At 46.5% G+C, this 16,820-nt stretch overlaps 1 protein-coding gene across 6 annotated transcripts in view; it reads left to right on the forward strand.

The window, feature by feature from the left end:
• TACC2 (transforming acidic coiled-coil containing protein 2) overlaps positions 1-16,820 on the forward strand; it is a 127,989-nt gene that overhangs the window by 39,567 nt on the left and 71,602 nt on the right. For 4 of the 6 annotated variants that reach the window (XM_034062642.1, XM_034062646.1, XM_034062643.1 and 1 more), the window contains 2 exons: positions 8,744-8,869; positions 15,561-15,692. In XM_034062642.1, coding sequence (XP_033918533.1) covers positions 8,744-8,869; positions 15,561-15,692 — 258 coding nt within the window. The remainder of the gene's footprint in view (positions 1-8,743; positions 8,870-15,560; positions 15,693-16,820) is intronic. The other 2 variants (XM_031053912.2, XM_034062644.1) reach the window with 1 other exon arrangement.

Consider the following 16,820-nt stretch of genomic DNA (forward strand, 5'->3'; position numbering starts at 1 on the left):
GTGAGTGGATAAACAGGGAGAAGCATATTATTTGAGCAAAATGACCATTTTACCCCAAACCTGCACTATTTGCTGTTGTTAGCAGGAACATAGCTCATCTTATGTCCACAGCCTTGTGCCAGACTCAAGTGCTGCTTGCAAAGCAAGTCAACATGTATTTTAATGAACATGACTCTCTGTGGGTCTGCCTCCCCCCCCAGGGCTGCTGTACCTGCAGAAGCGATTTGTGAAATGGTTTCCAGATGACCAAAGTGTTTTGAGTCCCCCCAGAATGAGAGGGTGGCTGAATGCTTGTACCTGTATCAGGAATCACAGTCACTTTTTCCATGCCTGGTTTCCTGCTGCTTGGGAGGCAGGATACGAGAGGGCTGCTCTCCTCAGAAACTTTAACTTAGCTTGATCTTAATTCTTGCTGTCAGTGTGGATGGATGGATGGATGTCAGCGCTGGTTCCTGGTGATGGGATAAGATGAAGCCTCCCTGTACCATGCATGGTGTGCTCCCCCATAGGCTGTACCCCACAGCCCAGGTGATGCTGGTACTCTACGTGGTTTTCAGCATTTTCACACATTACAGTATATGATTTGGTCTCCAAGGGCCATTTGGTGTATCCTTCTGTTGCCTGCACAGGTATCTGAGTTGTTAAAAGCAGCACATCAGTTGTCAATGAGCACATCTAGGGGAAATCCCTGCCCTTGGCTTTCAGACCAGGTTGCTCCAAGCCCCTGTGTCCAGCCTGGCCTTGAACACTGCCAGGGAAGGGGCAGCCTCAGCTTCTCTGGGCACCCTGTGCCAGCGCCTCAGCACCCTCACAGGGAACAGCTTCTTCCTTATATCCAACCTAAATCACCCTTCTTTTAGGTCTATCACCCAGGCAGGTGTAGCTGCCACCACAGCTAAGTGTCCAGAGCTTGAGCAGTGTGTACATGGGTTCAGCTGGGAGACTTACTTGGCTAAATTCAGTCCCTGTATCCCCTGCATTTTATCTGAAGTATCTCATATTTAGGTATTTGGTAGCAATGAATCTACCAAGTGTCTTGCTGTGGGATAGATAACATAGCCAGTTAGTGTATGACATGTTATACACATGATAGTGATCTCCCTGCGTAAAGCCTCAATTAATTCCTTGGGTGCTGGCAGCTTGTACATGCAGTTGGGTGTATATCTCAATGCAAAGACTTAATTACCTGTGGAGCCACTCTTTTGTGTTGTGATAAACCCATAGGAAACCAAAGAAATTAATAAGGGCAGGCAGCTGATTAGAATCACTCTATTTTCTTATAGGTAAGGAAAACCTATGTGACTTTAGGAGATGGGGTTTAACTGAAGAATTAGAATGGTTTGTGTTGGAAGGGACCTTAAAGCTCATCCAGTTCCAACCCCTGCCATGGGCAGCGACACTTTCCACTAGAGCAGGTTTCTCCAAGCCATTAGAAATTAGACTTAGACTAGGAAGGAAAAGGTTTGGGGTAGATTTATAGCTGTAAAGCAATAAAGTTTCAGTGGAAGCTGTTAAGGAGTTTTAAAAGTTTCCTTTTAAAAGGTTATCTTTCAACTGCGGCCAAACCCCTCCCTGAAACTTCACAAAGCAGCCAAACACCCCCCATTAAACCGTGATTTCCAAAACCTGAGGAGCTCTTTGTGTACTCCCTCAAGCATTTACTACTTAATCCCGTCGCATCCCCCCCCAGATGAGAGCGCTGCAGTGATTGAAAAACTCCGGCCAGGAATTCCAATAGGGAAAAAAGGGACAAACCCCACGTGGGAGCTGCAGATTCAACTCCTTGTGGATGGGGTTTGTGTTTCCCTTCAGTCTTGCGTTGCATGCCAAGGCATCGGAGGCGCCCCGACGCTACCCACGATGGGGTCGGATGCCTCCGGGGCGGCGAATCGCAGCCCCGGAGGCATCCGACCCTATCGTGGGTAGGTCGGGGCGCGGCAGAGCTCAGTGGTGGCTCCGGCCTTTCCTCGGGGAGCCTCATGGGGAGGAGCCTCCTCTCAGCAGCTCCAGCTCTTTTCACTCCTCGGCCTCTCTGTAAGCTCCACTCCCCGTCCTAAAGGAGCCGGGATCGGCGCTTCCTTAACCCCTCTTGACACACACACACACACTCCAGGGATGGTGGAAGCGGAGGGAATGGGTGTCGCATTGCAAGCCTGTTGCGGGTTGTTGCGTTGCAATCGAGGATGACTGAGAAGAGGGAAGGTGGTGCTTGTTTCCTGGCTTTGGTAAGTAAGACACTTGGGGAAGGAGGGGGGGATAAAGTTAGGCAAGGAAATAACAAAAGCAACGTGCTGTTAAAAGCCTGTATCGCAAATTAAAAGCCAGCTCTTGTTTAGCAGCACTTTTCTCCCTCTCAAAACTTTATTGCGCTTCTTCCCCCTTCCTCCTTTATTTTCCCTTTGGAGCAACTTTGGAAAACTAACACAAAACGCTCACAGATCTCTCTGCGAGTGGATTAACCCCCCTGATCTCCCCCACATTGCTGGGGTGATGTGTTTGTGGCTCGTGTCATGGCTTGTGGTTGGGTTTGTGCTCTGACAGAGTGTCCGAGAGTGAGGAGACTATTTTAGGGGGGGGGGGGAGTTTGATCGCACTGAGAAACTTCTGGTTCAGGTTTCCTAAGCTGGGTTTTGGAAACTAAATGCGGCAGCAATGACATCAGGACGTGACTGAGAACCCTTCAGAGGCTCTGGAAGTGGGGACGGGATGGGCTTTTTATAATGGCCCTATACAGCAAATAGGCTTATTCATCCCGTGCAGGCGTGATTTATACTCCTCACACTTTCATGTGGCTTTCTGTTGTCCCTCTTTCAGCTTGCGAAGGAAGTAACGCTGGAATGCGTGTTTTCAGTCCCCTGAAGTCTTTTAATCTGTAATAATTGTATTTGTTTCATGTAATAACTCACCTTAGGTTTAGGTTTGAATGTGACCACAGTGACGTGGGGGACTTGGAAAAAGGGTCTAATTTTTGTTCTATTTTATGGCTATGACTGATCCCATAGCTCATCAATCTGAATACACGTGTTCTGAGAATGAAGGGGTTTCTAAGCAAGAAGGGTTGGGTGAGAGAGGAAGTGCAGGCCCTCAGGTAATGAGTGACTAAAGCCCATCCCTTGCCAAGATAACTGCTCTATCTTGTCAGGGTTTCCACAAGCACTGCCAGAAAACTGTTGTTCCTGGGAATTCCTCCCTGCCATCACTTGCATGGATTGCCTGACAGCATCCGTGCTCTCATCCTGCTCTGGCCAGGTAGCTTGGGGTTACCTGTAGGGATTGCCTGCACTGTGCAGCTGGGTTGCTCTTCCCAGGTAGGGTGTTGCCTTCAGGAAGTCTTTTAAAGGTGCTTTAATTTCTCCTGAATGCACTGTATGTGTTTGCTTTCTGTCTTTGCTTTATCACTATGGAAGTTTGCAGTCAGAAGGGACTCCCTTGTTGCTGGAAGCACAGCCTTGTGTCCGGTTCCTGTTGCTCAGCCAGGGTGGTGGCATTCCCTCCCTTGGGATACACAGGTGTGACTCAGGGGCTGCCTGAGCCTCCATGGGCTGGGCTGGCTCTCCCTGGTGCTCTGAGCACCATCACCCAGTGTCCAGACCTGTTCTGCTCATCGCTCAGAGGAAGATCATGTAAACCCCAGGCAGTGCAGTACATCTCCCAAGAGCCAGTTCTGGTACTTGGTGCAGTGAGTGTTCAAGGCCAGGTTGGATACAGGGGCTTGGAGCATAGTGGAAGGTGTCCCTGCCCATGGCAGGGGTTGGAGCTGGGTGAGCTTTAAGGTCCCTTCCAACACAAAGCAGTCTGGGATTCTGTTGATGCTCTGTCTTTTCTGCCTGAATGTAGCAATGCCACCATGTGCAGTGCTGTACATCTAACTCATGTTGCCTGTACAAGGGTGGCTTTATTTGTTTGATTAACACATGCCAGTTCATCTCTTGGATACCTTCATTACTGTGTTTGCACAGCACCCAGCTCCCTCCTTGTAAATACAAAGTGCTGATGTCAGGCACTTAAGGCATAGTTACTCCTTTAGAGTCCAGAAGGAATTTGGAAGATTTTTCCCAGATCACCTATTTAAATGCATAAGGAAGTCTTTGTTGGGTTTACAAAAGGCTAAACTCAAAGCTTTTGACTGCGTGTGTGTGTTTAGCTGGGAAAAGTAAAGGTTTGGTTATATCTGTGCACAGTGACCAGCAAAAGTAACCAGTGATCCCCAGTCATCCCTGTGTCTGAGCTTGTAAGTCTCTTGCTGGCGTATGGACTTGCCTGGTGGGGACATCATTTGTTTGTATGGGTGTTCCTTTAGTTCACTAGGAAATAAAGCCAGATTGCCCATTTCAATCTCAGCATCTCATATTTTCCCTAAAATTCTGTTAGAACTTAAATGGATTTTAAATCACCTCACAAGAAGTAGCAGGGGGTGGGGAGGAAAGAGGGTTTTGTCTGTTATTAATCCTGTGCTGGTACCTTATGCAGCACTTCTGAGTTGTTTCCTGAGCAAGATAGTTTCAGTTTACTGGTAATGTTGATGTCTAATCTGAGTAATAGTTCCTTATCCCCTGCTCCTCCTAAATCCTACTGAGAGGAGCCCAAATAATCATGAAAATCATAGAATAGTTAGGGTTGGAAAGGACCTTAAGATCATCCAGTTCCAACCCCCCTGCCATGAACACTGCCAGGGATGGAGCATTCACAGCTTCCCTGGACAATCCATTCCAGTGCCTCACCACCCTCACAGTAAAGAATTTCTTCCTTATATCCAATCTAAACCTCCCCTGTTTAAGTTTGAACCTTGTCCTATCACTGCAGTCCTGTAATATCAAAGTTGGGTAGAGTTACTCCACCAGGTGATTGCTGGATTTTCAACACATGAAGTTTATTTCAATGAATGCCTGAGATAAGCTGCAAAGTAAAGGATGAGAATGTAAAAAAGAATATTCTGAAGGAATTACTTCATAGACTTGATGAAATTTTGTGAGGTACAGTGTGTTTGAATGAATGAGGTTGAACTGCTGTAGATGCTGCTCGACCTCTTATCCTTACAAAGAGCTGCAGTGTAAGAACATACCAGAAGTAGCAAATCCTTGCACTATTTTTTCTTACACATGTATAAACTGAAGCTCTGAAAATTTACTCTTTGGTCCAAGTTATTAGAAAGCCACAATGAAATCTAGAGGGTTTTGTCTTTATAGAATCCCAGACTGGTTTGTGTTGGAAGGGACCTTAAAGCTCATCCATCTCCAACTCCCTGCCACGGACAGGGACACCTTCCACTGGAGCAGCTTGCTCCAAGCCCCTGTGTCCAACCTGGCCTTGCTGTACCCAGTGAGCAACATCTTGTTTCTTGAAGACACAGTGTTAGGTGATGAGAGTTCTGAGAGTTCTCAGTGTTCACTTGACGTTGTTGGTGCCAGAGATCTCTGGAGTAAGAGCAGGATCTATAAATCTTACTGTTATCTCGTTATAAGCAACCATATGTTTGGGACTAGGAGATAGCAGGGCTTGAAATGCTTATTGGAGTAAACTTGGAGCTGTTGTTGACTGTTCAAAGGGAGCCACATCCAGCTCTCCTGATTGGAAAAACATGAGAGAGAGAAAATGCCAATCCCATAGCTGCCTTCTGTCTCTAGCACCAGTGTCAAAGTGCTATAAAACTTCAGTATGAAATTAGGGGTTTAAGGTTTGCATCTCCCTGATGTAATGGAGAACAGCAGATGAACCCAGCAGAGCACATACCCCTCATGGGATTGGCACTGAGCAGCGGGACTCTACTTAGTGCTGTGTCCACGTGTGTAAACTGTGCTTTTAAACATACTTTACACATAGAGCATAGAATAGCCTGGGTTGGAAGGGACCTGCAAAGCTCATCCAGTCTGACCCCCCTGCAATGAGCAGGGACATCTTCAACTCAATCAGGTTGCCCAGGACCACATCCAGCCTGGCCTTGAAAGGTCTCCAGGGATGGGGTGTCCACCACCTCTCTGGGCAACCTGTGCCAGTGCATCACCACCTTCATTGTAAGCAATTCCTTCCTCACATCCAGCCTGAACCTCCCCTCTTTCAGTTTAAAACCATCACCCCTCATCCTATCACAGCAGGCCCTGGTAAAAAGTCTCTCCCCATCTTTCTTACAGGCTCTTTTTAATTACTGAAAGGCTACCACAAGGTCTCCTGACTTGGTTTGGAAGCTTCCTGCACAGGTTTTCTATGTTTAAACATAAGAAATTATGTGGGTCCATGCAGTTATTTCTCATTCGTTCATTGGTATTTAATGAGTACTGTGGGTCAGGCTTTATCTGGAACTTGCTGTTTGTGTACCTGTCTAACAGTGACTTGGAAACTCTCTTTTCAAGGATAAGTAGAGGCCTCAGAAGTGAAATTATGGCACTCAGGAGCCTAAGGACACTTGATGGGCAGCCTCTTTGCCTTGCAACACGCTAATAACAGACTGAAGCCCTCGGTCTTTGGGCTGGATTTAGTGCTGCTCACTGCAGCTGTTAGTAAGCAACTGTGTGTTAAACTGTGAGGTATTTTCCTTTGAGAGGCATTTCAGTCGTGCCTGCCATAAGTAGAATTTGGTAGTGATTTTGAGTCGATCCACCTCCACACTTGACCCAGGCAATGGAATGGAAAAACCTCATGGCCTTCTTACGGAGCTTGATTCTAGAGACAAATTGGCTTCAAAGGCCTGGCTGCTGCAGATGACTTACAGCAAGGACCTGGTGGCTGATGCCTGGGAGGCAAAGGCAGTTGTGATGCCTAGGAATGTCACTTGTGGAACTCGTTTGAGCAGCTTTTGGATGGCTTCATTGTTTGTGCTGCACAGAACAGGGTGGCTTGGCAATGAGCAGCTTCCATCACCTCCCCAAGCCCATGGTTCAAGTTACCTTGTCTATAGACTGTGTGAAAATAGATGTCTGGGGATTCACAATGCAGCAGGCACTGAGTGGTGGTGGGCAAACACTTCCCTCCTCACCAGGTTGCACACCAGTGCAACAGCTTCATTTGAAGGTTTGGCTTGTGCTTTGCTTTCTATATGTTCACAGGAAAGACCCTTCATGCTTTGTCAGTACCCAGAATGAGACCAGCCCATATGGAATCATAGAATAGTTAGGGTTGGAAAGGACCTTAAGATCATACATCCTCCTTATGTATATAGGAAAGAAGCTTCAATGTCCTCTTGTCAAGATCTACTTTCTAAACACTCATTTCAAGGTGGAGTAGAGGGGATAGCCCAGTTTGTGCTGTAAGTGTATACAACTCCTAGTGATGAGTCCTTGCATGCTGCTAGGTTAGAGGACTTGAGAACTTGTAAACAGCTCAAAGCTTCCCACAACAGGCTGAGCCCTCAGGTGTGGTTAAACCAGAGGATGGTTAATTGTGTAGTATTGCAATTAGGTAAAATAATACAGGTTTAAAAAGTAGTTGAACATTCTAGGTTGTCATCTGAGAGCCTCACTTGGTGCAATGGCTCAGCCCTGCTCTCCGGAGTGTTGGGGAGAATGGCTCTTGGCCTGTTAGAGACACCACAGACAAACTGACTGCACCGAGTGCGGAGTGATGCTGTGGGAGCTCTGGAAATGAAGAGCAGAAACCCTGGCTTGCAGAGGATCACAATGTGTAATTAATTACAAGTGAAATTAAAAAATCAGAAAACAAGCTTGACACATCATTTCCCCATACGAACAGAATGCCTTAGATAAATATGTGACGTGTGAGTATAGTCAGATGGTGGCCTGCAGTTGTTACCAGAATAACATCAATGTTATCTGGGGAGACCCTAGAGCAGCTCCAGTGCCTAAAGGGGATACAGCAAACCTGGAGAGGGGCTTGGGACAAGGGCCTGTAGGGGCAGGCCAAGGGGAATGGCTTGAACCTGCCAGAACAGGGGAGACTGAGCTGAGCTCTTAGGCAGAAGCTGTTCCCTGTGAGGGTGCTGAGGCGCTGGCACAGGGTGCCCAGAGAAGCTGTGGCTGCCCCATCCCTGGCAGTGTTCAAGGCCAGGTTGGACACAGGGGCTTGGAGCAGCTGCTCCAGTGGAAGGTGGAAGGTTGGAGCTGGATGAGCTTTAAGGTCTCTCCCAACCCAAACCAGTGTGGGATGCAATGAGTCAGTTTGAAGGAGGTAACAAAACCATTGTTTTCAGGGGATTCCCATGTCTTGGTGTCTGTTAAAAACAAACAAATCCCACTTCTTCAGCCAAGCTCCTTTCCTAATTGATTCAAGGGTGTGTTTCCAAGTTGTCTTCCTTTAGCCATGTAGTGCTTGCACTGACTGCACCCTGCTTTCCCCGGGGATGGGACAAGCCTGGGTGCTTGCCTGTGTCACCCAGGACACCTTTGACTCTGTGGTCCCACTGATGAGTCCCACACAGCTCCATGGTAGGGGAAAGCCCAATTCTGCTCCCTACGTGTTATGTGGTTCTGAACAACAAGTCTTGCATTGTCTCTTGCTCAAGCAGGAGCTTGTTTACTCATTTGCTTTTTAAAATCAGAATCAAAGTGGGGTTAATTGCTGTTGGTTTGTACTATCTTGTCACTGCTGCAGCTGTAACACAGTGACTTTGGTCCAGTGGGAAGAGCAGAGCTGTTCACAAAAGCAGCTTACATAAAGATCCCCAACTTTCACTGCATTTCCTAACACAGAAGTAATCATATGTGTGCTAAAGGCCTTCAGACAGGCAAGTGGCAGTAGTTCTGCAATAGCTCTGAGCTCTAAGGTTGTTTTTCCATGTCTTTTCTCTCCACAGCCCTCCTGGGCCAGGTGATGCTATACAGTTGGCCTCTCCCCCTGATCCTTCTGAGCAACCCTTACCTGTTACTACAGCGTCTGGAGATGTTGAGCCCCTGGATGCTGCTGAGCTGACTGCAGCAAGGTATGGTTATAGAGCCATGGGGGGGGCAGCTGCACACTGCTCCCTGGTGTGGGTGGGTTGAGGACCACGGAGGTCAGCATGAGCAGAGACGTTGCTATCCCTCTTCTTGGCTGGATGTATGTCTGGTATGGCCAGTTGCTGGTGGGCTGGCCCAGTCTGTCTGTGGACAGTGGAGCATCTGTCAGCGGAGATTGTGGCTATCATTTAAATCTCCCTCTATTAGACCCTTCAAAGGAAAATGCTGTTTGCCTCCTGCTGAGATTGAATCGCTGCCATGTAGTCATGCCACGTGAAGGTGCAGTATAGAGCTTGTGTTTTTTAGGTGCTTATACTTTGTTTTTTTAGTTATTATTTCAAGGTAGTTGATCCTTTGGGCATCTTCTTTAAGTTTGAGAAGTTCTCCTGATTATAAAACTGATTCAGGTATCTCACTGTTGGACATTGAGTTTATTGCCTGCTTTTACTGGTGCTGAGAAGAGACACTGTTGCTTTAGCTGTACTGGTGGCAGTTGGGTCATCAGGTTCTTTGAACACATGGATTTGTCTTAACTGCCAACAGCAGAGGAAGCCTTGTAGGGTGTGTTTGGCTTTCAGTCATTGTGAATTCACTGGAGTGTAAACATGCACAATATATTTAAGCTAGCATTAAATCGGTTAGTTGAAGTAGCAGCAGTAGGCTATCAAAGGTGGAAAGGAGCTGGTGTGGTTTGCTCAATCCACCTTAAAAGCTGGGTGACTTTGCTGGTTGGCTAGTACTGGTCTTCCACCAGTCCCCAGGCTGGTTATTCCCTAATGCTGGTGGAATGAATGTGTGAGAAACACACTTTTTCCTATAGTCAGGGTAAGATGATCTAGAGATGCTTCCAGTGGGAAGCCAACAATCTGGTTTTCTTCCAGTTCTTGTAAGTTCTTACTCAGAGTTGTGTTCCATTGGTTTTACCAAATGTAACTGGGTTACAGATGGGGGTTTGTGCATTCTGTGTTTTCTTGCTAATGGATTGTTGCCCGTAATAGTGAGGCTGTTAGAAAGGAGTGAGCAGGAACTGAGGTGGATCTCTGAGCTGCTTTATGAATGCAGGGGAATGAAAAGAGACCAACACCAGAAGTGCCATGGAGATTTATATATGGTCTCTGGACTACAGCCTGAAATAGAAGATTCGGTTGCCCTTGGGGTGAGAGTTTGCTGTTTGCAGGGAAAAAGGCACTCAAGCTGTCTAGGATTAAATGCCACCTTAGGAAACACTTAGGAAGAGCAGTTTTAGAGTGTTCTAATTTACTGCTTCTTGTAAACCTCATGAATTCACACTGTTCACATTCTGGAACTGGATTTTCAAGTTAATTATGTCTTTTCTTTTGATCTACTTCATAGCTTCTGTCTTTTAAAATGCTTTTATAGTGTCCAAAAGTTCATCTGGGGGTTCCTTGCTCCATCCCGGTTGCATAGGCTGGGGTTGCATAGGCAGTTACCCACACAGGATGGCTGAGCCCAGTAGGGATGAGGGCACATGGACTGTGCTGCAGCCACAGGATCTGGCTCTCATTTCAGTATCCTGACCTTAAGGAAGGTGCAGGGATTTTCCCAAGGGTTCAGTGCTAAAAAGTTGCAAACTAGGGATATTCAGCTTGGAAGGAGGTAGCTTTTCAGCTCCTGAAACAAAGTGAGAGGGAAATACACTGGAGTGAATCTGTCTGGAAGCAGTTCTCTGTGTGTTGGGTTGAGTTTTTGTGTTTATTATACAAAGCTGCACAAGTCAACTCTAGTCAGGATTGTTTGTTTTTCTTACCCCTTTGTTTTGCACCCTCGCTCAGCTTTAGGCATAGGAGCCAAGCTGCTCTCCTTGCACTTGCCTTTCCTGTCCAGGCTGGTGTTGCTTGCCAGCTGCTTTTCTCTCTGGTGGTGTTCCCTGGTGTCCCAGCAGCAGAAATGCAGTAGTTCCCATCTATGCCCACCTACAGATGCAGTTGGTTGGCACAAAAGGGGTTGATATCAATGCAGCTGGATCCTGATTTAGCTCCTGTCTGAAACAGGCATGGTGCAATTCTCCTCCAGTAGTAACACTGCTGACTGCCCTGTGGTTTGGGTCATAGAATCATGGAATGGGTTGGAAAGGACCATAAAGTTCATCCAGCTCCAACCCCTGCCACAGGCAGGGACCCCTTCCACTGGAGCAGCTGCTCCAAACCCCTGTGTCCAACCTGGCCTTGAGCACTGCCAGGGATGGGGCAGCCACAGCTTCTCTGGGCACCCTGTGCCAGCACCTCAGCACCCTCACAGGGAACAGCTTCTGCCTAAGAGCTCATCTCAGTCTCCCCTGTTCTGGCAGGTTCAAGCCATTCCCCTTGGCCTGTCCCTACAGGCCCTTGTCCCAAGCCCCTCTCCAGCTTTCCTGCTGCCCCTTTAGGCACTGGAGCTGCTCTCAGCTCTCCCCTTCAGGAGCTTTCTCTTGTCCAGGCTGCCCCAGCCCAGCTCTCTCAGCCTGGCTCCAGAGCAGAGCTGCTCCAGCCCTCGCAGCATCTCCATGGCCTCCTCTGCACTCACTCAAACAGCTCCACGTCCCTGCTGTGCTGCTGCCCCAGAGCAGGTGTGTACAGCCTCTGCTTTTTTGGGGTTTTGTGTAGAAATGTTGAGCCACTTTTCAATATGACTCCAGAAAACTGTCTTATGCGATGCCTCTATGTCAGTGCCTACTGGTTATACTCTGCACTATACTCGTTACTAGGGCTACTAGATGACATGATGCTATACCAAATCTGCCTGCAGTAAACTCCAGTTATTGTTTTCCTCCTCATATATTTAGTTATTTACAAATAAGTTCCTTTTGTTTCCATGTATTTCTCTATCAAGAGTGTCACATAGTGCAGATGGTGTGTGCTTTGATGGGGAAAAATAATGGTGCATATAAGGTAGGGGTCAGCTTGTGCTAAATGTCTTCCAGATGGCAGTGCATAATAAGAGATCAGGTTGTCCCTCCATCTGTCCAGTCAAGAAACTGTATCTTTGTTTTGCTCCTTGAGGATGACTGCCTGCCTGCCTTTCTCTTCCCCTGCTGATAACAGATTGATCAGTGACAACACGGTATCATCTGCTCAGTAAGGAGATTTTACTTAGTGTATCTATAGGGGAGTGCCCTGAAAAGAATGAGGTAAGAAGTGCACTGGCTGCTCTGCCAAGCCTTTTTGTTTAGCAATGAAACTGAAAGGCCAAGTTCACTCTGATTTGTCAGTACATGTTGCGCTAGCAGAGATTTTGGCTAGGCACATCCCTCTTTCCATGCTGCAGGTGCAGAGCCATGCAATAGGACTTCTGTAGGAGAAATGTTTGGATTGGGAAAGCAGAGCAAGCAGAGAAGGGGCTGTATGAGACCACAGCTTAGCTGGGCTCTATGGTAGAGGTGCTAAATGTTTCTGAGCAGTGTCTGTCTGTTCCCTGTGACTTGCAGCCTGTCTTGTGGGCAGAAAAGCCCTCCAAATGCCCAGGAAAAGGTGGCAGCTTAGAAAGCACTTACTGTATGAGCTGTTTTGAGGTAACAGACAGGGAAACCCAACCTGGTCCTTTCCACAGCTAAGGAAAGCTTCTCCTCTTGCGTTTAATCTGCAGCTGAGGTTGTGGAGCTGCAGCACCGTGTTTAGTCCAGGCTAGGCAGAGCTGTCCCATCTCTGTTGTGAATGAAAAGGGGGATGAAAGCACGTTCTAGACCTCAGCTGGCACCAGCCTCTCTCCCAGCTCCTGTTTTGCAGAGGGGACATTAAGCTGTCCTAAGGGAATTTATGATGGATGATGTCAGATGCACTAAAAGCTGTGTTGCTTTCTCTGCAAATGGATCTTTCCCAGTCCTGTAGGTGACAGCCGGGGGCTGTGATGCTCTCAGTGTGCCCCTTGGTGTCAGCGGCACAAGCAGGCAGGAATAACCTGGTTATCCATGTACAAGATGATCAGAAAGAGGTGAAGCTTGAAGAATGAAGCTCATCCAGTTCCAACCCCTTCCATGGGCAGGGACATCTTCCACTAGAGCAGGTTGCTCCAAGCCCCATCCAACCTTTAACAAAGTCTACTTGCACAAGTAAGGCAGCCAGCGCTTGGCAGGAGCTGTTTGTATGGGAATCAAGTATGTGACTGTTTTGATGAAGCTTGGAAAGAGGAAGGGAAATAATTTGTGGATCCTACCACATACCTCTTAAAAATAAGCCCTGTACTTTGTGCAGGCCAGGGAGCAGAGCTCTTCCAGAAACGCCTGTATTTTGATAGCTAGTTTTGCTCTGCAGAATGTTAGGAATGACATTAATGAAAGCATAACCCTGAAAATCATCTCATTTTAAGTGGAAGGACTTAAAGGGGGATGCTGAAGGGCTGTAGATAGGCAGTGGGGCCTGTGGGTGAGAGGGAAGCAGGTGCTACTGAAAGCAGTTAACAGGGAAGGATTTATGTGTGTATAATATGAGGTCCATCATTCTATGTACCTTCAGTATCCTTGCTTGGCTGGGCCCTCTTGTGAGTTGTTTGGGTTTTGCAGTTCTCTGTGTACTCTCCAACCAGATGTTCAGCATTTGCTTATTGTTAGCAGTTTATTTTTTGCTTTAGGATCGTACTTTCTCCAACCTCCCTGTGCCCCTATAGAGGCACATGGCCTTTGTATGTGTTTGATGCCATTACTGTATTAGGATGAAGACTTGTAGCAAAGGGAAATGCCCTATGAAAACAGAAACAGCTTTATATTTGTTCATGTATTTATTTATTTGACTCCATGTGACTAAGACTTTAGGAAGTTTATGTCACTGTCAGACCAGTTTGGCCAAACTGGGAAGGAAAGAAATAAGGAAGGGATGCATAAAGGAGAAAGAACTTCTTACAAGAAATAAGTGAGTGGTTATCCCATATGGCACAAAGCAACTTCATGGGTATGAGCTAATCAAGGTAAACCACTCTCAGAATGAGCTTTCATGATCTTATTAAGTTAATGGAGCCGCTCTTTGGAGAATAACTGTCCTTGTGCTGCTATGTATTGTACCTAAAGTCAGGGATGTGATTCATGTTTGTCCTCTGTTTCTAAAGAAAGGCACAATCTGTCCCTGAACCTTGCTAACTCTTAGTCCCACAATTGAATCTACCTTCTGCAATTACAGTATAATTACTGGGAGGAAGGGGAGAGGAAATTTTGCCAGGAATGACAAAGATAACTGCTTATATTTAGTTCAGGAAATGTAAAAGAAACTTCTCAGCCAAGGTCTGATTCCATGAATGCTTCCTTAAACCTTTGTGTCTGGATCTCTGGAAGCAGGAGCTGGCATTGCTGTGGGTGCTATTACAACATCAGTGTCCCTCTGGTATGTCAGAGGTGCTCAGGGAAGAACAATGTGGCATGACAAGACCCTACACCACTCCTGCGTTTGAGACATGAAGTCATGGGTTATTTAGTTCCTTTTCTGTCGCTGGTTTAATGAGTGTGGCCAAGAGCAGGATGAGCAGTGTGGTTACCAGTGTGTTTAATAGGATGTGAGTTTAAGGATGTGCTTAAAAAGCAACTGAGCTTCTCACTGGGTGATGTTTTGGATACGGGGGTGATGGACCCATGAATGGTACCTGAGTGAAGAGCAGGCTCTTTAAGCTTACTCCTAAAGAGCATGAGTAGGCTGAGAAGTGTTTTCTTTGTGCTGCTTTTTTTCTACCTTGGGTTTTGCTTAAGGAAACCAAGTTAATGGAACTCTAATGTTATGTTCTGGTCTGCCTTGAGGAGAGGGAATGGCAAGACAACCCTCTCCTACGTGCTCTGGGTTTGGGCTGGTGCCTGTTTCTTCCTGTATCCTGCCTGGTGTCTATGTGCCAGAACCCTTCTGCAGAGAACAAGAGCAGGAATGGCTCCTCACAGTGCCCCACGGGGCCTGTGAAGAAACTTGGTCTTTCCAGTCTGTATTTGCATGCTCTGGAAATCATGACGGACAGTTCTGCTTCTGAGGCTGGGGCCTGTGGGGCTGTGCTGAGCAGAGGGACTTGTAGGAATGAACAGACACAGCAATATCCCAGTATTGTAATGTTAACATTCATGTAATGAGTTCAGGGATTATTGTGCTTTTAGCACAGGGAGAGCTTTTAAAGTAAGAGATTTTTTTAGTCCTAGATTTTTGAGGTTTTTTCCTAAAAGACAAGTCACTTAATCGAATGCTTGTGTTGTACACCAAGTGAGAATGGCAGGGGGTTGGAACCAGATGATCTTGAGGTCCTTTTAAAGCCAAGCTATTCTATGTTGCTATGAACTGCAAAGTAGTTATTAGTGAGTTATTTATTTTACTGATTTAATCTGCTGTTCAACTCCTCTGGCAGTTAATGTTGTGCTCCATAAGAGCTATCAGAACTTTACAGTATTACTGGCTATGTGCTCACAGAGATGGAACTGGGGAGGGGATGTATCACAGAACCCCAGACTAGTTTGTGTTGGGACACCAAAGCTCATCCAGTTCCAATCCCTGCCACGGGCAGGGACCCCTTCCACTGGAGCAGCTGCTCCAAGCCCCTGTGTCCAACCTGGCCTTGAACACTGCCAGGGATGGGGCAGCCACAGCTTCTCTGGGCAAGCGGCAATGATGCATTCCTTAGAGCTCAGTTTAGATCCAGCCAAAGTTCATCTTTTAAGGAGACTCCATTAAAGCTTCACAGGCACTTTTGATACTCATCAGCTTATTAATAACTGTTTTTCAGCTCTTCCAAGCCTGATAACTGCAGAGAAGCTGATAACCTTGTGTCTGGGGATGTACCTTTGCCTGTGGCCTCTGGTGATGGTGTAGAGCTGCCTGCTGAAGAAACCAAAGGTTTCACAAGGGAAAAAAAGAGGTATTGTGCTGTGTTATTTCATACATTACAATACACTTCCATGTCTGTATATCCTTGGCTAAAGAAGAGGCTGAATAAGAGTTATTTATTCTATGTTATATGAACACTTTATTGCGATGTTTCGAAACCAAATGGTAGACTATCAATACCTGCCTGTTCCAGTATATTTACCCCAAAAGGCCAGAAGAGGGAGCTTGGACTACACTGGTTATTACTATGCGAATCTTTCCTATATTTAAATTAATATTTCTTTAGGTGTTTTTCCAAATATTTTCCTTTCTTAAAGTTCAAGTTTTGTTTGGGAGTTTTTTGGTTGCTTGGCTTGGTTTGGCCTTGTTTTGTGTGTGTGTGTCATGGGTTTTGTTGTTGTTTTGGTGACATTTTGCCAGTTGAGGTCATATTCAAGAGGACTGTTCTACTCATTCCCCTTCAGATGCTGCCAGCAACTTTCCCACCCCATGCTACCTACTTGCATTGTAGTTGTCATTCAACTTAGTTTTGCTCTTGCTGAAGAAATGTTGAGTTATCTTGATTTCAAAGTTAAGTGTTTCCTTCAGATATGCATTGATCAGTACTATAGTGTTTGATAGATGGCCTAGGGCACTTTGACTTGGAAGACCACAAAACTGAGTCCTCCCATCTCAAATATAGTCAAGACAAGACATGTGCTTGGATATTCATGTCAGAGCTTCAGATGATGCCTGTCTCGTGTGTGATTAACCAATCTGCTGTTGTGGCTTGGCAATAAAGGCATGCCCTTACTGTGACTCCTATTAATGGAAAAGGTCACAGCACAGCTGAGAATATCAAATGGGCACTCCCTGGAGAACAGTGTTCTCCACCCCACAGATACAGAATGGCAGCTGGTGACAAATACATTCAAGGCAGGAGACACAAGGGGAAATACAGTTGCTGCACTGAAGCTCTGTTCAGAAATGTCAAAAAGATGCCACTGTGAGCAGGAGGATGCTCTGAATCATGAATGAAAACGTATACAATAGATGTGTTCTGCTGTGGAACAGTGAATTAATAGTTGTGGCTGCCCCATCCCTGGCAGTGTTCAAGGCCAGGTTGGACACAGGGGCTTGGAGCAGCTGCTCCAGGGGAAGGGGTCACTGCACATGGCAG

Source organism: Melopsittacus undulatus, chromosome 4 (assembly GCF_012275295.1).
Source record: "Melopsittacus undulatus isolate bMelUnd1 chromosome 4, bMelUnd1.mat.Z, whole genome shotgun sequence".
Lineage (NCBI taxonomy): Eukaryota > Metazoa > Chordata > Aves > Psittaciformes > Psittaculidae > Melopsittacus > Melopsittacus undulatus.